The sequence below is a fragment of the Stegodyphus dumicola genome, chromosome X2, assembly GCF_044657685.1.
Source record: "Stegodyphus dumicola isolate Sdum_Otavi_A_Nest chromosome X2, ASM4465768v1".
NCBI lineage: Eukaryota > Metazoa > Arthropoda > Arachnida > Araneae > Eresidae > Stegodyphus > Stegodyphus dumicola.
Window position 1 is genome coordinate 67,878,550 of NC_140781.1, and position 24,604 is coordinate 67,903,153.

General features: G+C 33.2%; 1 protein-coding gene across 3 annotated transcripts in view; it reads left to right on the forward strand.

Annotated features, from left to right (window-relative positions):
• LOC118191650 (glycerol-3-phosphate acyltransferase 1, mitochondrial-like) overlaps positions 1-24,604 on the forward strand; it is a 112,911-nt gene that overhangs the window by 67,494 nt on the left and 20,813 nt on the right. For all 3 annotated transcript variants that reach the window (XM_085809242.1, XM_085809243.1, XM_085809244.1), the window contains 4 exons: positions 5,669-5,777; positions 17,460-17,556; positions 20,389-20,525; positions 22,296-22,392. In XM_085809242.1, coding sequence (XP_085665368.1) covers positions 5,669-5,777; positions 17,460-17,556; positions 20,389-20,525; positions 22,296-22,392 — 440 coding nt within the window. The remainder of the gene's footprint in view (positions 1-5,668; positions 5,778-17,459; positions 17,557-20,388; positions 20,526-22,295; positions 22,393-24,604) is intronic.

Below are 24,604 nucleotides of genomic sequence, written 5' to 3' on the forward strand. Positions count from 1 at the left end.
TGTTTAGGTAATTTTTAGGTATGCCACATTATTGCAAATTTGCATTGCTTTTCCGGAGGTAACATTAAATCATATCATTTCATATTTGATGTTAAATTCTAAATATTTTACCATTTTTCTGCTCCATATGAATGAAGGAATGAATGTATGAAAAGTTTATAGTGATGACTTTCTCTAGCAAATTAAGCATAAAAGGTTGACTGACAGTTCTTTGCTCTGAAAAATTAAGTACATGATCAGTGATATTTTAAAATAGATCAGTAATATTTTAAAATAGTATCTTCATTGCTATCATAATTAATATTTGCTAATATTCTGCATAAAATATAATCCTTTCAAATGACTTGCTTCATAAATTCAGGAAGTTCATGTAGAAATTCTTTCTGTTCAATTTAAAACTTGTTTGATTTAATTCATGAAGTGTAATTTTGGTGGCTTATAGTTTAGTTTTTATGCAGTAAAATTTTTATATCTGAACTATCTGATAGCTCTTTTTGTGTGTATAGGACAAACTGAATTATTTGAATGAATGTTACTAGATACTTGTGTATTAACCCTTTGACGGTTAGAGAAATGAGCAGTTTTTATTTACTTACTTCACGCAGTATTATGAGTAAACAGTAGTCGAAAGTGGCATTTTTCCGCCTGCTGTTCTTCCAAAAATGTCACCCTTCTCTGGCGATGCCGTAGATAGCTTGCATCATGAATTTAAAAAATTTCTTAAAATATTTGTAGTACATAAATAACAGTTTTTACATACTTTAAAATAATCAATAAATCATAATTATTAAATAGTAAATTATAAATGATTATAATCAATTACATAAATAGTAATAGTTAATTATAAATATAAGACAAATATTAAATTGAAAGTACTAAATAAATACAACTAATGTAAAACTTTATGAAGCATTTAAATACAGTAATTACCTAAAAACAGCTCGAAGTACTCTAGTGGATCAGAAATATTTGTCATGCAGGCTTTCATGCCCACATTACCAGTAAAACTAAATTGGCTAGGAGCGTGAGAACATGAGTACATTTTGCACCACTGTTGAACACGAAAAATTTTCCTCGTCACTTGAATCGTCTTCTGAGCTTTATATACTGTGAGCAAAGTCTTCATCAGACTCAAAACTTGATAAGCTTTCTGTATCACTATCATAACCACCATCATAATTGTCTAACTTTCGCTTTTGAGCCATTTTACTTTACAAACACCCTAAAAAACGTGCCAAAATACACATGAAAAGAACAAGGTAAAAAAAAATTTTTCCCCTTCATTATGAAAAGAAATTCATGGAACCCGTATTGCCATCTGTAGACAGTAAAACTAACTAAATTTCACGAGTAGGATTCCTTTGTAACATAATCAATGCAGAATAATAATGGCGAACGAGCTCAGCTCATCAGCGCACATTGGGGAAAAATTTCACTACGCGAATAGTGGTCGTTTCTAACCATTTCGGTCTAAATCTTACTCCTGAGCGGAACTCGTTTGCACGCATTATGAAGCACAATTTAATTGCGAGCTGAAATCGTTCATAACCATCCAAGGGTTAATCCATACCTGCAGATACAGTGCCAAGTAATCTGTTGACTTGTTTTTGGTGATGAAATACAGTGGATGGACAAAAATATGGAAACACCTTGTGAAATGCATGTTTGAAAAGAAAGATTAATTTTAATGAAATATGTAGGTGGCGTTGGCGTTTTTGACTACTGACGCCACCTATACAACTTCGTAAATATGCTAAACAGTTCAGTTGTTGTCGGAGTACTGTTATGTGAGGTTGTCATTGCATTATGTCAGAGTTAACAGACTTCGAACGTGGGCAAATTGTTGGAGCAGGTATGATAGGTGCTTCCATAAGCAAGGTAGCCGAGGTGTTTAGTGTTTCAAGAGGTACTGTATCGAAGATTTATTCCGCATATTTGAAAAGCGGAAAAACATCATCTGCTAAATCACAGCGCGGACGAAAGTGTGTCCTGAGTGATTGTGACAGACGATCATTAAGGGCAATTGTGACGAAAAATAAGAAGACCACAGCTGCAAAAGTTACTGCTGAAATGAATGTTGTGTTACCGAACCCTGTGAGTACTAAAACAATTAGAAGGGAGCTTCATAAACAGGGAATTGCTGGCCGTGCTGCAATTGAGAAGCCACTCATCAGTGATGCTAATGCCCGTAACAGGAAAAGGTGGTGTTTAAGTCAAAAAGCCTGGACTATAGAGCAGTGGAAGCGAGTAATATGGTCTGATGAGTCTTCTTTCACATGGTTCCCACTTCTGGCCGAGTTTACGTCTGGAGAACGCCATCTCAAGCCTATAATACAGACTGCTTATTGCCAAGAGTGAAACATGGCGGGGGTTCTGTTATGGTTTGGGCAGCCATATCGTGGTTCTCTGCTAGCCCCATGATGACTGTGTCAGGGCACATGACTGACTGCCAAGACTTATGTGAACATTTTGGCCGATCAAGTTCATCCTATGGTACAAACTTTGTTCCCCGATGGTGATGGTGTCTTCCAAGACGACAAAGCCCCTGTTCACACAGCTCACATTGTCCAGGACTGGTTTTCTGAGCACGAGGATGAGTTGTTCTATCTCCCCTGGCCACCAGAGTCACCAGACCTGAATATTATCGAACCTTTGTGGTCTACATTGGAACGGAAAGTGCGTTCTCGTTATCCACCGCCAACATCGTTATCTGAACTTGCCACCGTTTTGCAGGAAGAATGGTATAATATTCCCTTGGCAAACATACAGGAACTGTATTTATCCATTCCGAGAAGACTGCAAGCTGTTTTGGATGCCAACGGGTTTCCTACACCATATTAAGCAAAGAAACATGTTTTTTTAAAGGTGTTTCCATATTTTTGTCCAACCCCTGTATGTTTTTGATGTCAGCAAAATTGATTGAATACGCTTTTGGATTTTTAGCAGTTCACAGTTTCTCCTCAATACGAACTCTACTTCATAAGAAAGTTAATAAATTCTCTTGAACACATTTCCAGCTCTCATTTGAACACTTTGTTGACATTACTTTTGCATCTTCTGTCATACATAGTTTCATTGTATAAGAATTTGAATACTTGAGTTTTTTTGGCAAAATACTGTGTACCTAGAAATAATGAAAGTCTTCTGTTCCATTTCTTAGCAAAACTTCTAAAGACATGCAAAATGCTGAAAACATTAACATCAGGTGAACAAAAGTTGTCTTGAGTTATTTCTAAATCAAAGAGGAAAGAAATGGCAAACTGTGGATATGCCCTAGCTCTAAGTTGTCTGAAGTTATCAGAGCAAGGATCATTATAATGATGATAATGATGATAATGATCCCATCCTCAAGCTCCCATAGCCCCTATAAATGGTTCATTAGTAAGGAACGAAAAGAAATAAAAATTTTCCTCTTCCTAGAAGAGTTTTGAATATCATCTAAAATTGCTTAACCCTTGCCGAGATCAAAGGCAGGAGTGGTATTTTTGGGGATATAGCTTCAGGTATTAATATACAGGTACCAGGTTAGAGTTGACTTTAAGGTACCCCTTGTATTATCGTGAAGTTGTAGTTTCATTTATCGCCAAGTTGTTTCGTTTATTGCCAAGTTGTATCATTTATGGTAACCTGAGTAGTTGAATGTTATGGAAACCCTATTATGATGTAATCGTTTGCATTATTCCGGGAAATTTTGAATCATGGGATGTTTTGCAAGGACTTTTGTGGTGTGCGTTGCTTAGGAAGTACATTGCTTGTTTCATTGTTTAGACGGTACAATGGCTGAATGTAGTAGGATTAATTTGAAGTTTCTGTACGATTTGTAACGAAAGGGGAAAAGTGCATTAATTGACTGGTATGTAAATGAAGGTTTACTTAGTAGCCATAGTCCGAAACTACGTTATTGTGACTATTTTTGTGAATTCACGTGCCGACAACGATATACAGATTGTAGTTCCGATAATTTTAGGAAGTTTTTGGGTGCTGTTAAGGAACTTTGTGTACCACAGACTGAAGACAAATGAATTTCTAAATAAGGTAAGTGAATATTTGCTTTGTGTGGTGCTAAAATACATAACAGGTTTTTCCTTTTTTCTGTTATTTTATTGTTTGGTTTAAAATGTAGTTTATTGAGATTATATATTTTTTGTTTGCCTTTACTGTAGAATTGGGTGCTCCTTTGACATTCATTTTAAGAGAAAATATATCGATGTGTACATGGATGAACTCAAGGGAGTGCATAAAGCATAGTTTGTGCAATTCTATGATGTTTTTTGAAGTGAAAATAGGTGAATATGTACATGGATAAAGTCAAGGGAGTGCACAATGCCATTTTCATGCAATTCAGGGATATTTTTTTAAGTGAAAATAGGTCGATGCGATATGATACCGAGTTTGAGCAATTCTTTCATTGTTATTTTGGCTTGTGTAGCAGCGATTTTCGCGCCAAAAATAGCCACTATGCAAGCCAAAATAACAAATCAAAGAATTGCATAAACTGGGTATCCATGTACCGCCAGAAATCGCCAAGTTTCGCCAAAGGGTTCCCTAAAATGTACTTTTACTCAGGTACCATTATGACTTACTACATTGGGGTCCAAAGTGAATTTGGTACCACTAAACAGGTACTAAACCTAACTCTATTTATGTTTAATATCTATCAAATATGTTTGTTGTCATCTGCAAGAATGCAGGTGGATTTTGAAGATTAGAAAAAATGCTTCAGGGATGAGAGGTAATTTTTCCAACTCCCTCATAAATTAATCATGTATAATTTTAAGTGTTTAAGACTTCAAACAGAATTTCCATTTTTATTATAAAATCGAATCCTATTCAAACACATGTCTCTTGCCTAATTGTTTCTCCCCCCTTTTTTGTGCATATGTGTCTGTTTACTGAGTAATTTATCTTTTATGCAATTCATTGAAATAGTTTTCTAAAAACAATACATAGTATTTTATATCTCTGCCAACATTCAGTAATTTACTGTGGTACATCCACACACTCGCCAGAAAGTTGCGAATTTGGTGATTTTGGATGATATTTGTCCTACTTGTCAGCGTCTTTAAAGAGAAATATTTATTTGGCTACCTTTATATGTGTTTTATTGGTGCATTCAATGCTGTGTATTTTTTTTTTTTTGCATTATTTAAAAAAAAAAAAAAAAAGTTTTCGAAAAATCTTGTAATTCTTATGTGCTGTTATGTTCTTATGCCCTGTGTACAGCAATTTGTTTTTGCTAAAGAAATCAAAGAATTGCAGAAATTCAGCATCGTACACCAACCATGATTACACAACAGTTGAAACCTCAGTGTACACTCCAGTGTCATGAAGATAAAAGAGTGTAAACCCCACAGTTCCATTATGATTTGTTGCAACAAAAAACAAGTGTACTTAGTTAAAAATAAATACCAATCAGAAAAACATTGAATTTCCAAAGTTAAAATCCATGTATACTAAAGCACTTACGCTATGCCCATGCCTGTGTTGCCATATATATGCTTTTTGGTAACATTGTGGGTTGCCACATAAATACTTTTTCATAGCTGTTTTCAGCAGGAGTACTAATAATCAGGAAATACCTTTTATTCTTGTTTAAGAAAGCTTCTTAACTGTAACTAATGAATAGTTATTTTGCTTTCTGTTATTAAAATTTTGGTTTCTTTTTTAGGACAAGACACTGTGGACTCTGGAATTATAGCTGCACAGTTAGTTCATAAGCAAAGAGCAGTTCAAGTCCTCCATCAAATGAGATCTTGTATATCATCCTTTTTGCTGAAGTAAGCATGTATTTCGTTTCACTTTTTTTGATTCCTTATTTCATTATCTTTATTTAACGGTGGCTAGTACAGCTGTTAATTATTTCAGAAGATTTATAAATAGAGTATTAAACAAATTTAAGGGAAAAAATGCACATTTTATTTGCTCAGTTATTCTTAAGACCATTAAGAGTTTCATGATAAGTTATTAAATATATGTAACAAAACTTTGTTTTGAACAGGTGTTAAATATTTTTTTAGGTATACTTCACATATGTTTTAATTGTAATTAAAATCTTATAAGTTTCACTCGCCGTTATTTTATGGATGACATATTTTCGAGAAAAAATATTTCAGTGTCTCATGGCAAAAATTGATGATTTTTTGGAACCATTCCCGTTGTTTATGTGCGAACGAGAACGAGACATCGTAATAACCCTTCAAAATAAAATGGCACCTAAAACATAATGAATTAAAACATGAAAAATTATAATCTCAATAAACTGAATTTTAAATCAAAACAAATAACATAAAAATGGAAATGCATGTTATCTAATCTGCTCAGTATAAAAAGGAAATATCAACTTACAACTTACCTTATTTATAAATTTGTCTGTGGTGTGTAGCACAAAGAATTCCTTAACAGCATTCAAAAACTGTTTAAAATTATCTGAACTAGAATCTGTATACTGTCGTCGCCACATAAATTCACAAAAATAAGAATAAAAAATATCCTCCCTAGTGCCGGACTGTCGGTAGCATTTTCTATCAAAAATCCCTTTTTATTACACCTCACATACCTTCAGTAGTGTTGATATGTGGTCTAGTTTCCACATATCACTGCATAATTAATTGAGAGGTGAACAAATCGAAAACGAGAATATTGTAATAACCCTTCAAAATAAAATGGCACCTAAAACATAATGAATTGAAACATGAAAATTATAATCTCAATAAACTGAATTTTAAATCAAAACAAATAACATAAAAATGGAAATGCATGCTATCTAATCTGCTCAGTATAAAAAGGAAATATCAACTTACCTTATTTATAAATTTGTCTTTGGTGTGTAGCACAAAGAATTCCTTAACAGCATTCCAAAACTGTTTAAAATTATCTGAACTAGAATCTGTATACTGTCGTTGCCACATAAATTCACAAAAATAAGAATAAAAAATATCCTCTCTAGTGCCGGACTGTCGGTAGCATTTTCTATCAAAAATCCCTTTTTATTACACCTCACATACCTAGTGTTGATATGAGGTCTAACTTCCACATATCACAGCATAATTTATTGAGAGGTGAACGAAGCCATTATCAGAAAGACAATCATATAACTTCCAGCAATCAGATATGATCGTTGTTCCAGGTAAGATATTCTGCTGAATTATGATTAAACCTTCATGTGCACACCAGTTAATCAGTGCTTTCTTATCCATTTGTTCTAAGTCATACAGAACCTTCAGATTAATCTTATTACCAGCAGCCATTTTACAGTGTAAAGCATAAAATAAGCAACATACTTCCTAACTGACATCCAGTGCAGAAATAAGCCCTGAGAAAAATTTTCCCATGAATTATATTCAGTGCCGCAATCACACATTACAACCAATCATGTCATTATAGAGTTTCCAAAACATACACCTTAGAATACTCAGGTTGCCATAACTGAAACAACAACTTGTCAATAATCCAAGTGATACCTCAAAATATGGACTACTAATATTTTCAATACTTAATTCAATCTTATTTGGATAAAATTTATTTTTAATTTGATACATGCAGTTATTTCTCATGAACTTATAATTAGTTTTAAGATGGATGAGATATCATTTTTGCTTATGATAGCAAAAATTGTCTTCATGATCAATTAATTTTTGCATTAGTTTTTAATGGCTCTGATAATTTAAAGCCATTTGAATTGTAGAATTTTAATATTCAAAGTTCAGTCCTAGCCACAAAATTTGCTAAGATGCTTATTGAAATTTATTATTTGGATTCTTTTAAATGTCTTTGAACTTGTTAGCGCTAAGCAAAATAGTTTTGAAAAGGTGATTATAAATTGTTATAATTCATGTGATTTGTATGTATTTTTTTAATGAAAAATTAATTTGAAAGTTATATGTGTCTTAATAAACCATCATGTATTCCTTCTTTAGAGTCTGCTGTTATGTATCTAACAGTCAAGTATTTTGGATTTATCTCATTAATAATTTCTTTTTTAATATTATCATAAAAGTTGTGTAGTTGCTAAATAAGTACCATTAGCATTGTCTTCATCAAAGTTAACTTATTTTTTAATGCTTTAAGCATGCAGATATTGCTAAACTTTGATGAGATGAAATTGAAGGAAATAGAAAATGTTTTAAATTTTGAAAATTTAAGTAAATGAGACTTTGGTGAAATAGGCATATTAAACATTTAGGATTCTGCTTGCATACATACATACATGCATGTGTACGCAAGTGCATACATATACACGCACCAAAAAGACTGGGCATTAAAGTATGTTTACATTAACGACAAAAAATTTGATTTATGAGAAAAAGGGTTTAGTTAAATAAAAACATCATGTTTTTTTATGGATATTAGAAAATTGCTACTTCTAGTAGCATCAAATCATAATTAGATGGGAAATAAAGATTTTCCATTTAATATGAATGTATATATAAATCCAGTTAAAAGTGATAATGGAATTTCATGTTTTCCTTATGCTTTTTCTTTTAAAACAAAAATTTTTTAAGCAATAGTGTAAAGAATGTAATAAAAATGTGATCTGGAAAATTATGAAAATACAAGTTTCTTAAATTTGAGGATTTTATGAAATATGGTTTTCGGATATCTGACATGAGCTTATTGAGAAGGAAGCAAAAAGAGAATTTCTTTGTCATTTGAAAACAATTCTACATATCAGGTACTTTAGGTTTAAGGGATTTATTTCATTGAGATCATTTTTAAAATTTTTTTACCTGTACAAAAATTTCTAATTATAAAAATTCTACTGTATTTCTTATCATGAATTATATAATCTGTTTTAAAATTTTTGCAAAAAGTTGATTTATGTAATGATACCAACTGTTATGGATTTTCTATAATTATTACCGTATTTGACAGCATATTAGACACACCCTTATTTAGAAGGCCCCACACACAAGGAAAAAAAGTTTCAATAGTCCGCATGACAGCATGGTACCACAATAACTTAAAATGTGGTTTCTTTTAGTTCTCACGTTTCGTAAAAGCCAAATAAACAATCATTGAATGCAATTACCAAACATATTTTTATTAAGGAAAATTAACAAAGGGCAGGCTATTTTGAACATGGTATGTAAATTTCAATAATGAATAAATGAATAAACGGCAAGCAATCGAACATAATACAAAATAAGGCAGAAACAACAAAAGACACAGATTCAAGGAAAACATTGCCTATCATGAAATTAGACTTTAATCACTTTCAAAACTATAAAAATCCTTTTCACTATCATCATCATTGAAAACGAGAATATCGTCATCACTACTGTTTCCGTCATCGCCAGTATCACCTTCTTCGAATAATGCGTCATCTTTTGTTCCGTCAAGAGCATTACTGATTCCACACTTCTTAAAGGACTTAACAATTACTTCAGCCTTTATGTCCTCCAAACATCTTTTTATCCGTTCGCACACTTGTGAAATAGAGGGCCTCTTCATTCTACCTGAGGGGGTGAGGGCGTGATGTGGCTCTCCTATCCACTTGTTCCATCGTTCTTGCACTTTTTCCTTAAATGGCTTATTCACCGATACATCTAAAGGCTGCAATTGGCTAGACAGTCCACCAGGAATGACAGCTATCTGGGTTTCTAATTCTCTCACTTTATTCTTTATGGTTTCAGTTCTATTGCCGCTAAACTGATCCAAAACCAAAAGAGAGAGTCTTGTTAAGAGTCCACCAGGTCGCCTCGCCCATACGTTCTGTAACCACACTTTCATTCCAGAACACCTGTTGGAAGTTTTTCTTTCGGATGAGTTTTTGTTTTTCTTTTGAATAAGAAAAACGGCGGTAGTTTTGTGCCATATATCGGGTTTTTCCATGACCTGTGGTTTTTATGGTTATTGATTTAGACCCTTTAACACTCACAGTCTTGTTGGATGGTACATAAAATGTGAGTGGAATTTCATCCATATTTCCTATTTCACTGAGTGCAAAAGAAGTTTTCTTGTGTGCATTTATAACAAACCTATGAAATGCTAGTATTTTTCTTCATAATCTGCTGGCATTTTCTAGCATAGTTGTTTTTGTGTGCACTGAGTCTTGCCTTTTCTTGAACCTGTAGCACAAGCTCTCAGACCCTGAAAAGTTCTGATTCCCATGTTTTTCTGCAAATCCTTTGGCCTCATTGATTATCATTTTGGTTGAAACACTTATCCCAGATTTCCTCTTATCTATCACCCACATTTTTACGGCATTTTCAAGTTCAGGCCAAGATGGAGCTGGACATCGAAGGTTATGTTTTTGTTTTCGTAAAGATTTAAAAAAGGTGAATCGGAGGTTGATGATAATTAAGTAGAGGTTTTATTAAATGATGGAATTTCACACACATGGCATAGCACGTTTCTACATATCACACAATGACCAAGAACACTACAACTGTTTCCAGATCAACCTAAGCAAAAGTATAAAACAGTTCCGGTTAAAATACATGACATTAAATCAGAAACCGGGAGTACATGTGATTATTCTCAACACCCTCCCTTAATCACATATTATTTTACATTTATCTCTTAAATAACATAATCTTGGTTTAGGCAAGCATTTTGTAAACAAATCAGCTAACTGATTTTCACTAGAAACATATACAAGATTTATATCATACAATTTTACAATATGCCTAATATACTTTAATTTAATGTCCAAATGTTTTAGTCTAGCACAATTACTTTCATTCAATATTGCTTTAATTACAGACTGATTATCCTCACAAACTGAAACTTTAATACAGTCAAAAGTCATTAATCCGGATTATCGATTTTTCCGAATTATAGATCATCAGTTTAAATCTCGTAAGATGACATGCAGAAATTCTAAAATTAAAAATATGAAACCGTAATTTATGAAATAAAGAACAATTATGATCTAAAGGGTATCAAAATTTATATAAAAAAAAGCTTAATATTTATAATTGAAACATACTTTTTTTTGTAGACCTTTGGGAGCTCCAGCATCGGAAATTCTATTTGACATAATCGAAAGTTCAAGTTTATTTTTATAAAATTGCTCTTAAAGTCTGCAAAAAATAATAAGCCGGATTCAATTCGAAGATTAAGGAACAACGCAATCATCAACATCAACTGAAATAGATAATAATTTTAGCTTATACCGTCTGTTGTGCATTAAACGTGCACGCAAAAACGTATTCTGCGCTTGCGCACACGCATATGCGCAGTTGTAAAGGTCTTACGCGCACGCGTAAACACCTATGCGCATGTGTCAATGCGGCGCATGCGCAAAAAGTTTTTAGCTCTGAGGTCCGGATTATAGATCATTCCGGATTATGGGTGTCCGAATTAACGACTTTTGACTGTATTGTCGACTCCTAAAATTTCTTTAGATACATTATAAAATACAGTTAGGTCTTGAATAGCTTTTGCTAAAGCCAAAATTTCTGCCTCAGTAGAGGACAGAGCAATAGATGTTTGCTTTTTAACAGACCAAGTTACAGGACAATCATTAAAGAAAATAATGTACCCTGAAATAGATTTTCTATCATTTCTATCTGACCCCCAATCAGCATCAACATAAACATTTATCATAATATCAACACTATTAGATTTACAAAATAATAATTTCAGTTCAGATGTCCCTTTTAAATATCGAAGAATTTGCTTCAGACCAGCCCAAGCACTGTTAGTGGGTTGTTCTTGTATCTGACTCAGACAGTTCACAGAAAACAGAATATCAGAACGAGTTGTCATAGACAGATACAGCAAAGCATACTACAAGTTCACGATAAGGGCCATGAAATCTTTCACCATTCACAAAATTTGATGAAGTTGACTTTTTCACTAGAGGAGTATCAGATGGCTTACAATCTAACATTCTAAATCTATTTAACAATTTTTCAACATAAGACTTTTGGCCTAAAGTTTGTTCTGTGAATATTCAAAACTTATTCCTAGAAATTCATTTTCAACTTCAGCCTTGGACATCTCAAATTCATTTCTAAGTAATTCAATCTGAATTCTTACCTCTGAATCATTAGAACCAGCAATTAGCAAGTCATCCACATACAGCACAATAAATATTTCACTCTGTTTAGTTCTTCTTACAAAAGTACATGCTTCACAGTTAAGTTGTTGGAAGTTTAACAGAATTGTAAAATCAGTAAATCTCTTGAACCACTGCCTCGGTGCTTGCTTAAGTCCATAAAGACTCTTACGAAGCTTGTACACATGATTAGTGTTGTCACTGTAGCCCATTGGTTGTTCCATGTAGATTGTTTCTTGGAGATCACCATTCAGAAATGCAGTCTTTACATCTAATGCATAGATTTCAAGATTCTTTTGAACAATGATAGCCAGCACAAGTCGAAGTGATGATGTACTAATTACAGGAGCATAGGTCTCAAAAGTAATCAATACCTGGCTTCTGTTCAAAGCCACGAGTAACCAATCTAGCTTTGTAAACATTGTTTCGTTTGATGCGCAACACCCATTTACAGGATATTGGCTTTTCATCCTTTGGCAAATTGACTAACTCCCACACTTCATTTTTATTAAGAGAAGCTATTTCCTCATCCATGGCTTTCCTCCATAGGACTTGCTCTTCTTTTGGCAATGATGTTATATCCTCATATGTTACTGTATCAAGAGTTGCTACATTAGCTTCATACACAAAGTAATCATTCAACTTCACAGGTAATTTTATATTTCTCCTTTGCCTAGTAATTTCTTCATGACTTTCTTCAAGATTTCTGGATTCTACATCACTTGAATCATATACTACTTCATCTTTAGCAGGATCTTTACTTTCTATGGAAAAATCATCTTGAACTGAGATACATTTCTTTTTCTCTTCATTGAACAATACATTTCAAGAAACCACAACATGATTTGTGACTAGTTCCAGTAAACGATAACCCATGGTATCCAATAAAAATCATCTTTTTTGATTTTGGATCCAATTTCTTTCTTAAGTTATCAGGAACTCTCATGTATACATCAGATCCAAACACCTTAATAATATTCAAATCAGGCGGCTTCCCATATTTGAGCTTATAAGGTACATTTTCAACAGTCTGATTTGGAATTCTCATAACCCCAGAAGGATTTAGAAAGCTTTGCTTCACATATTAGAGCTCGGGCCTTCTCTAAAAGATATTGTTGGCTCTCTCAGCCACACCATTTAAAGGAGGTGAACATGGAGGAGCAGGATCTATCATAACACCATTTTTCTTGCAATAACGAGCTAGTTCACCAAACACATATTCCTTGGCATTATCACACCAGATTTTGTAGACATCAGGATTCTGCTTTAGGAACAATTTAAACACTTCACCAGTACGCACTCTTCACGAAAGCTTGAAGGTGACTCAGATACTGGCAAACCCATTTCTTTTAATATTTTATCAGATGAGTGCCCCATGCGCCTGTGCCACAATTCTGCACTATGATTTGCAATGTATGTTGAAGCTTTAACAGGTTCAAATTGACTCACATACTGTCCTTTCTCATTGAGTTTAGCAAACTCAAATTTTTCATTCCTCTTTTCAATAACAGCTACATCATTCTTAAAAATTACATTGTAACCTGCTTTTTGAATATTCTTCACAGATATTAATTGACTGTTCAACTCAGGCACCTATAACACATCTTTAAGTAATATTTCTCTTCCATTTAATGTTCCAGGTACTGTACCAATACCTTCTACCTTTAAAACTTCATTTTTAAGCACATGCAACAGTTCCAGAAAAAGGTTTAATTTCTTCAAACCACTCGCATTTATTACACATGTGTGTAGATGCTCCAGAATCCAGAATGAAATTTCCAACAGGCTCACCAACCATGAATGTTACTGCAGCCGATTCTCTATAATCTGATTTATGCTTAAATCTGCAATCCTTCCTGTAATGCCCTGGGCGTCCACATCCAAAACAAACTAATTTTTTCTTGCAAAGCTTGGCAATATGACCTTTACTTTTACATTTGTGGCAGATGATATCACGCTTATCTGCACTAAAAGCTACGTTATTACTTGAGCCAGAAATACGAGAATCGCAAGAATTTCTCTCACCTTGCAATTCTTCAGCATTCAAGAGCCTTTGCATAACAAAGTCCAGCGTAAGCATTTCATTTGGCTGGTTCTCAATCGTCGATTTAATAATGGTGTACTCAGAAGGTAGTGACATCAACAAATAAATAAACACATCCATATCTTTGACTTCAGCACCCGAGAGCCGCAGTTCATTTACGATCGCCAACAGTTGGTTAATATGTGACTGCATACTGCAATCTCGGCGTTTCTTCAGTGTCGATAATTTCTTTCGTACTAATATTTGACTAACTGCACTTACCTTATGGTATTTATTCTTTAAACTGCTCCAAATTTCACATGCAGAAGATTCACTCGACATGGTCGCAATATGGCATCATCTAGAAGGGTTAGCAGCAATGCGTAAGCCTTTTTTGCATCTTTGATTTCAGCAACTTTCGTTTCATCCGCTTCAACGTCTAAATATTTATCAAGTTCTTTGGCCGCAAACACAGCTTCAACACGGCGCTTAAACAGAGAAAAGTTTTTACTGTTAAACGGCTCAACACAATACTTTGTGTTCTCATCACGTGCTGCCATTTCAAATTTCACTTAACGCACGATTCCGTTCCAAACAAATGAGTTCCACAAAGCAAATATAAATGCTTCGCCTCTAGCGTGTTCAATATCAGAACCATGCTCTGCTGTAAAGATTTTAAAAAGGTGAATCAGAGGCCGATGATAATTAAGTAGAGGCTTTATTAAATGATGAAATTTCACGCACATGGCATAGAACGTTTCTACATATCACACCATGACCAAGAACACTACAACTGTTGCCAGATCAACCTAAGCAAAAGTATAAAACAGTTACGGTTAAAATACATGACATTAAATCAGAAACTGGGAGTACGTGTGATTATTCTCAACAGTTTTTTAGCAGTCTTCAGTTGATCTTCCTGCAGTCGCCAAGTACGTATCTTTTTTTCAGTAGGTGGTGGACCGAAATGCCTTACTGCTGCTCTGTTTCCATGCACTTATTGTATTGTATAGCTTAATCTCTTGTTTCCTGTAGTCATATTTTCCAGGGTATTTTTCTAAAACAAGCAGTTTTAAGCACCGATACCGACACGTTTATACAAGTAGCACCGATACTGACACGTGTGTCGGCGAGTCAAAGAAAGTCTATGTAGAGAAGGAAAGGCTCCATAGACGTAATGTGACTGTCAAACCTGTTCGAACTTCGACATCAGCTTTGAGCTTTAGCCCTTTTTGGCGACAGATATTTCACGCATGCACAAAAAAATTATGGCAGATGGGCAAAAAGTTATATGTGTCTAGACCTTAATCCGGGCTAAAAGTAGCATTCAGTATTGAAAGTTAACCTGTGTTCTTCATGTATAAGACACAGATAACTTTTTTGAGACCAAATTTAGGAAAAAAAGTGTGTCTTATATGCCGTCAAATACGGTACTGCTTTTTATCATTTGCTATGAAATCACAGGCATGGCAAAAATTACTTCAGAAAATGCCATGTTCATGGCTGCTGCATCGTGGACTTTAACATTTTTGCCGATGTCTTAGTCAATGTATCAGATCTACTCTGATGTCATGTGCACATGTCCTTCTAGATGGAATGCTTTTAGCCATTTACCTGGTGCTAGAGAATTTTTTCTTGTCAATAAACATACCAACACTAACAATCTTTATATTTCAAAGTAGAGGAGTATGTAAAGCACATTTCTAAGGTTGTTTCAAGCTCATGGTGTTAGCAGTGCAGAAAATTAGGGATTGACACACATGCTTGCAATAGACTTCATTGAATTTAGAAATTTTAATGATGACAGGAAAGTTCTTAACCAATTCCAGAGATTTAGAAGGGGAAGCAGTTAATTTGAGTATGGTGATGGTATGTGTTGGCTAATGATTGGCAGGTTTTCTGACCAGTAGAAGAGGAAAAATAGTTAACACAATATATGAGTTTAGATTGAATATGAGAGACGATGATTACATTCTTGTAAGTCAAGGATTTCACACTGAAAAGCCATGTTTTCTATATTTTCTTTTGATGTTCTAAATATTTCTCCTGGTATGGAAAATGTTATTTTTGTGAAAGAAGTGACTGAACATGCAGCTGCTTTTTTTATGGTTTTGGAGATATAAAGGAAGAAAGCTGGGTATTTCTGATTATCTGCACACTTGTGAAAAGACCAGTTTATTGGTAACTTTGTGAATTGGCAAAAAAAAAAACTTGTTTGGCTATATTTTCAGTTAATAGATCCTCATGCTATTCATAAATAGTAATAAAAGAAGCATTTAGATGAAGCAAGATATTTTACCCCCCCCCCTCAAAAGTATGAAGTCAAAAAGTTCATTTTCATAGCTGGTTGATACTCTTTAGTGAAATGACTGTTAAGTGTGTAAATTCAGATGTAATACTAAAATATGTGTGGTGTGAGCATGCATGGGTTATTTTTTTATTGTGTGTATACTCATAAATATACTGAAAATCGGAATGCTCTATTGAAAGTCAAAAATGGGGGTGTGGATGAAACGTATTGAAAACTGTGTTTGACTGGTGGTTGAAAAAGTATTTGATTGCATTCGGTGTCTAAAAATGAAGCAAAAGTGAAGAAATAACCTTTTCTGCCTCTTTGAAAACCGTGTACCCTGTCACTTTCAGAGAACCAAATGTTCTTCAAAGCTGTAAACAAATTTATTGTGGAGAGTGGCTAGTTTTACTCCTTTCTAAATTTTCAGAAAATCATGTCTTGTATTCTGCTGAAGTTTTTTTTTTTTTTTTTTTTTTTTTTTTTTTTTTTTTATATATATCTGTTCTTTACAAACAAATAAGATTTAATGGATTAGTGATTGAAAATCATGAAGTTTGAAATGTACCTGTCCTTTAAATCAGTTTACAGTCACCTCACAAAATGGGCAATAAACTTTTCTTCATTTTCTGCCTTTTCTGTTAGGAGTATGAAGGAAAAAAACAAGCATGCCCTTCATGTGGATTGATGCCTTAAAATGTAATGATATTTTTTGTTTGCAGTAATGATGATAATAATTCATGTGATTTGCTAATAATTTGACCAAATATGAAAATATTTTCATTCATTTTTAATTTGCACCATTTTTGTATTCGTTCATAATTATATAAGATAAAATTGTAATTTATTTTTAAGCCTTTAAAACTTTATATGTGCTATGCAAATAAATTATGAAGAAATGTTAGAAGTTTAAATAAAATTCATTTTTTTATTATTTAAACACGAGGAATATCCTGGTGATTTAAACTTCCAGTGTTTCTATAAAAAATTATCTTTTCTTTTAATTATTTTCATCAGCAAAAAGTGTAACTTTATTGACTTTTTCGGCTTTATTTCAATTTCTTAATTATTTTTCAATTCTGAATTATATATACATAAGAACATATTTGTCATTTGAGATCTTTTGTGCTTTATTTTCATAGAATTGCTGCATGGGTTATGTATAAACTTCTTGGTAAAATGCTAGATGGTATTGAAGTTGAAAAGAAGCAGATAGAAGCTATAAAAAAGGCATCGGAGGTTTGTCTTTATTTCTTTATAATAAATTTATGAAATGTAAAATCGCATGAATAATTGGGGATTTTCCCGTTAAACTGATATCACTTGGCTTTTTTTGTTTGTTTGGTTGTTTTGTTTTGGCATTTTTCTTGGCAGCAGTTGAAATGTGTATCCATAACAATAGCTTTTTCACTTTTAAGTTTCTCAGTAAGAGCAGGTATTTAAGAACAAGTATTAAATTATGCTAGAAACAAAAAATTAGAAGTCTTTTTTAATAACAGAACAAAAGCATTAGAATGTGGTGTGATATGTTTAATTGTATTTATGGCAAGAAAGAGCATAAAAAGAAAATCTTGTCAGTAGTGAACTCTTGATCCTTGTCATTCAGGTCTCTGTTAACATTAGCAACACACCGGCTCTTGTCCATGGCATCTTAATGAACATAATAGTCCAATTTGAGTACTAAAATTTATTCAAAATGTCTTGCCTTCATCTTTATGTCAGATTTTCTTCCTATGTTAAGAAAAATCTTTGCAACTTCTTTTTCTTACTGTTATTAGTTGTTCTTTATAGGCCATTTCTACAAACTATTGATAAAGGTTTTTCACCTTTTTATAGTGATTAGAGGTGTAATAGATTTTGTCTTGATAGATGGCAATTTTTTTTATTAAATTATGCATATTTTTCATAGGTTTAATTTTAAAGTTTTTAAGTTAAAGTATCTAGCTCAACAATAAACATAAGTTATTTACAGGGTTGTCACGCTACCTGCAAAACCTGAAAAACCGGGTAAAGTTAGGAAATTTGAAAACTGACCAAAAAAGTCATGGAAAAATCAGGGTGTTTAAATATTTAACCAAAATCTGAAAAAGGCGGAATTTCATACGCCAGTCCCCCCCCAAATCAATTTTTACACAAACGTTGGAAGCGATCACTTTCTTGTCAAATTATGTATCGTGTGAGCATCATTTGGGAAGCTGGCATAGAGCCGGGTTTCACAGCTCCAATCAGATTGTCCTTTAGAAAGGCAAAGCAAGCTCCCAGCAACTTTGCTTTCCAGTAACCTCGAGAATCGAGATATTCACATGTGGAGTGCATGTTGAATGAAAGAAATTTCTTTCCCATTCTCGTATAAAGCAAACTCGGTATAATCCTATTATACAGTATAGAGCAGTAAACCGGGCATTTATGTTCAGCATTTAAACGAGTCATTTTGGTGTTGGCGATAGTTTTCAAAATCATTCCAAAGCCGTACTGTATACTAGGATTTTACCACAAAATCTTTTAAACTATTTTTTTCTCTTTTTAATAAATGTCTAATTTGTCATTTTTAAGTAAAATAAAATTAAAAAAAAAATAGTAATCAGACATCTAGGCGAACCACTTAATATAAATTATAGCCACCAAAATATTGTTGATTATTGCAATTCAGTTTTTAATCTTTAAGTAATTAACTTTTTTTAATGTTATTCATATCATTTAATGTGTCTTCTTTCTTCTAAATTTATTTATTATTAATTAATAATACTTTTAAATTTCAGGCAATCTTTTTCTGGCATACTTCTGAAACTAATTCTAGCAGTGTGATATATCACGAAATTTAATGCACATATTTTTTGCTTATGTCTGCTGCTAAATAAATTATTTTAAAACATCATTAAACAGATTTCTTTCTTTTGTTTAGCTGTAAAATGTCTGCAAAAAAGACATTTTTTAATCCAGATTAGGCAGAATCTAATCTCAATCTTCAGTGTAGAAAACAATTCCTATTTTACTTATAATAATAATAATGCTCTTGGTATAATTCATATGTAATTGGCAAATTTTTGTGGTTTCAAGTGGTACCATAGTTAATTTACCTCTCAGCACAGCCAACGCACACTATGTGGGTAGACTGGAATTTTCTTAAAACATGCCTGTAAAAGTTAGGGAATTTCATTTTCATGTTTGATTGGCAATACTATATTTATTATGTCTTTTGTGAATATTGTTTACTATATATCGGGTAAATAATGGAGCTATGAAATTTCTCATTAAGCACCAATAGCTTCTGTATATTAGTGTGTTGCACTGACATAGTAATCAGATCTGCTGTTTACTTTAAGAGTCTTAAATCATATTAAAACCATATTTTTGTTATACCTTTTATTTTTTCTACGTGTAATGCCCTACTTTTTATAAAGTGAGTGTAGCTTTTATGAAGAAAAGTTTTTGATGATAGACTAAAATTAATTTTAAGGTACTTATCAGCTTATTTACAACCAGTGCCAAGAAAAAAGCACTTTTAAATGATAGAATTTTAGGAGAAATATTTTTTTAAAAAAAGGCAGGAAGAAAAACAAATTTATCCAAAAATATAAAATCCTTCTGTATATAAGTCGTAATTTATTTTCAAGGTGGCAATGAACTGGCAATAGCAACTTAATGCTGCCAGGGATGCAATTTTTAAAGCTGTTACTGTTATTTAAGGCCATTCTCTTATTGGCAGATTTTCACATTGCATATCTTATGTCTTTTCTCATGGTATATAACTTAATTTAAAAGCATTTCCACAAATATGAGTTGACATCAAAGTACCTTTTCTTGGAAAAATAACTAGCATTATCTTCATTTTTCACTTGATGATTAGTTCAAAACTGTCATGATTTTGAACCATCCCTTCCAAAATAGATTGTGCTTGGCTTTTCTATTTTGTTTGGTGATAAATGCTACCAACTTGATTAATCATTGGGTGCCAAAATACTGACACATTTTAAAATATTAAGTAAAATTTTGTGGAATTTATGTAAATGTCTTTTGATGGTTGAAATTTATAATTTTTTGGTGATGTCACATTTTTCTTTTCTAATTTAGGAAGACATACCTATGATATACCTGCCTCTTCATCGAAGTCATTTAGATTATATTCTTGTTACATTTATTCTTTACTTGAATGACCTTAGAGCTCCATTAGTTGCTGCTGGGAACAATTTAATGATTCCATTTTTTGGGTAAGAAGATAGGTTCATAATGTATTGATTACTTGTACATTCAGCTTCATTTTGGTTGTTATAATATTTTAGAAAGCTTTAATTTTAAAAGTGCCAGTTTTAGCTTTATTTTTCTTACTTGAATTGCAATGTATTAAATGTTGTTTTCTGCAGTGCTTCCCAAACTTTCTAGCATTGCAACTTATTTTTTGAAACATTTTATTATAACCTCTTTTTATGTAGTTGTGTGAAATAATAGAGAGAAAAAGTATTCTAGAAATGCTGTTATAATTATATATATCTAATAATAAGTTCAAATGAATGTATGCAGTTATATTTTCCTTAAGAACACACTTAAAATTTTTTCTTGCTTTACCTAAACTACGGTTAATTTTACCAGATTGCTATGTACTCATCAGGAACCATTTTTTATATTTTCTTTTATTATGATAATTTCTCTTTCAAAAACCAGTGATCTTGCAACTAGTTTGGTTCAGCTAATAACTAATATTAACTATGTAACTTATTAACTAACGTTAATAAGGTGTGATTTTTATTTTTTGCTGTTTAATTAAATCGGAGTCATTTCAATGCTGTATCACAAATAACATTTTTTGTGACACACAAAACAGCTTAGACAATATGGCATTTCCAGAGAAGAAAACTGCAGTGTGCGCCTTAATCCAGGATTGAAACCATGTCAGTTTGGGAGTAGCATCCACTAACTGCTTTACTAACCAGGAAATTAATGGACTGTTTTTTCGTGTTTAAGCAGCAATTTATGCTATGGAAAATGAATAAAAAAGTAATGATTCAGGAATGCAGTTGAAGGTAGTGTTGTGGAGAGTTCAGATAAAAGCACTGACGATGAACAACAACATGAGATGTTATGGAAGTAAACTGTAATTCAATCTCTGAAGAAATGTTTAGTGATGAGAGTGAAAATGAGGATTATAACTGATCTGCAAACTCATGTTCATGATAGAATGTTTATATGTGAAATATATTTGAAGTTTTATAAAACATGTTTAAAAAGCTGTTTTTCTTTATAAAAGCTCAGATAAATAACAATTTTACTAAACAACAATTTTGAGCTAAAAGAATAATATGAGTGAAACTTATCATCCATGTAGCATTTTAAAGTTTTTTGGTAGAACTAACTCTAGGATTAAGAAAATAGAGAAAAATAATCTATAAAAACAAGGTAATAGTATATTTCTTCGATTTTAGCATGGCCTTGGTTATAAGATTCATCACTTAATTTCAGTTTTGGCATAGTGAAATACTTTAAGAAAATAAAATGAATGAAAGTAAATGCTAAAATACATCCAGCAAGTATTGTTTTAATAATTGACTTCAATTTATTACCCAAGTAATAGTCCTGCTTAAAATAGATAATTTGGTGAAAATTTTTTAATTGAATAATTAGCAATTAGAAAAGAAGTATGTTTTGAAAATGCATCCAGTCCCCCCCCCAGTGTTTTTAAGGGAAAGGGACATCTTAGATTCAAACAAGTATGGTAATTACAAGCTGGAAAAACTAAATATTAGCAAATGTTTCATTTTTAGGATTAAGAAAATATTGCTTATTATTGAATATTAAAGGGAAATTAATATCTCTTATAAGTAGTATCTATCTATAATTTTTCATTTGTTTGCTTACGGATTTATACAAGATTCATAAATGTTCATATTTACAGTACTCTCATAAATATTGTAAAATGTTAGATTCTTTGTCGTGTTTAGGTATGTATTCCTGTTTTAATTTATATTACTGTTTCTCTTATACAGTGCACTGCTGAGGGGTCTTGGGGCTTTTTTTATCAAACGAAAGCTTGATCCACAAAATGGTCAACGGGATTTTGTGTACAGAGCTGTTCTTCACACAGTGAGTGTTCCAAAACATATATTTTTACTAAACTGCCTCATTAACACATTGACTGCCCAACACGAGATAACTCGTATTAGCGCTTTTCTTCAGGACGCCCAATATGAGTTATCTCGTAGTTTCTTGATTTGCCACCTTTGCGCCACCACGAATTACTCACTTAGCACTTGTTTCAGTTGTACTGAGGCGACAAGTCGAAACATGTCCGTACGAATCAACTCATAGTAAGAGCTTTGTCTAACAAAAGCTGACTACAAGATAATTCGTAGGACCCTTTTTTCTAAAAAAAACATCCTGTAAACTTTTTAATGATTGTTACGAATCATCATTAGTATTTTTAATAATATGATTAAATCGATTTGGCTTCTCGGCCCGGAATCCGAAAAGTGCTGTGGCAGTCAGCGTGTTAAAAGCTAAATAGTATACCTTATAACTTGGAATCCAGGATGATCTCCATCCTCCATTTTTAGAAATGAATTGGTGAAAAAAGGTGTATAGCACAGACTAGGTGTTTATTTTCTAAACTTCAACTGTACTGGATGGCATGTCAAAGTAATTAAGAGTCTCATCATCATTTTCAATTCGCCTTAAGTGGTAGTCATGCTTCTTTCTCAATCTTGAAACTTATCATTAAAAACTGACTAATTTCCCTCATGTGCTGCTGGAAGATCCTGAGCAAGAGATGTTTGACATTGTAACATAAATCCACTGCATCGCATCATCTTTGTACACAGCATCTAGAGCTGACTTTAAATTTGACATTGTGCTCTTGCAATGCTTCATATGCTTTAATTCGTGAAACAGCCATTCCTTTATTTTGTTTCTCACACACAAATGCCATTACTTCCATTTCTGTGTTCTTGAAATGTCTTTACTGCAGGCCACTGAAAGCTTTCTTAGTTGAAGCGTCAATTTTAGTTCTTTGTCCTTTGACCACCTCTGAATATTAGTTTCTGTGATACCATATTTTCTAGCTGTCACACAATTAATTAGTGCTTCTGCATGCTGAATAACCATGATTTTGAAATTTGCATCATATTGCATCTGCACTTTCACAAAGTTCTGTGTTTATCTTCGCTGCTTGATACTTCAATGCAATACGTAAGAGTATCAATAAAATAAAATCAAGAAGTTAACATATACACACTACCTAGTATTGTGTATTACATTTAAGTGTGAAGTTCAGAAGTGGAATCTAAATCTCACAAAAACTAATAAATGCTTTTCATATTGTTACGTTTTTCTTTTCTTCCTTCATGTTCGTACGGGGTTTGTAGATTTGGAGTGAATAACGACGACACTTGATGAAGTATTGAAACACACTTTATTTAGCAGTACTGTCAGGACAGCTCCAAAACACGTTTTACAGTCATCGAAGATTTACTATAAACACGCTGACACGATCAGCGACACATCCTTCAGGTTATCAGGCTATTATGGTGGAGACAGCTTCCTGCAAAGTACCCGACTCTGCTTGGTCATTCTCGGAACTCCACATATTCTTGAGACTCTCCACGCTACAACTCATGGTGCAGTCGGCGACACAATGAGCACAGCTCCCGACTTTGGTTCACTCGTTCGTGGAGCTCAACACGCTCTCTCGGTGATGCACTAAGCGTGATAGACTACGAGACTCCTTTGATGAACTCAACGACCCACTTGGCACTCATTGCCTGGCTGTCAACTCGATCGACTCCGCACTGCTCGCTAGACGAGGCACACTGTCTGAGACACACTGACTGCAGACCAGCAGGGCTTTCGGCTTGTGTTCGGGAACATTCTGGACTAAACCGGTAAGAATTTGTTCCAGAAGGTTCTCCAACCGTCCATGGTATATCGCCAAATGGGCGATTTCTCACCAAATATGGCAACCCTGCCTACCTTGCCATTTTATGGCAACCCTAAAACTGCTTTGCGGGGAAGCCATCTCACCGTGCCTTTACATTTCGTAACAGTATGTTCCTATTTATGTTCTCTCTTCTTCACAGGGTAGGAAAACTCCCTTCTGTCATGCTGCATTTTGCTCCTATCGCACTACTGTTAGGATTGGTTAGTTTATTGAACAAATCTGAACCAATATACCAGTTACAAGTATACCAATTTCCTTGCTAATATAAACAAAATCCCATATGAGATATATTCAGAGCAGCTTTCACATAGATCATAAAATTTCTTACCAAATCTAGTACTTTTGATAGAATAAATTCTTTTC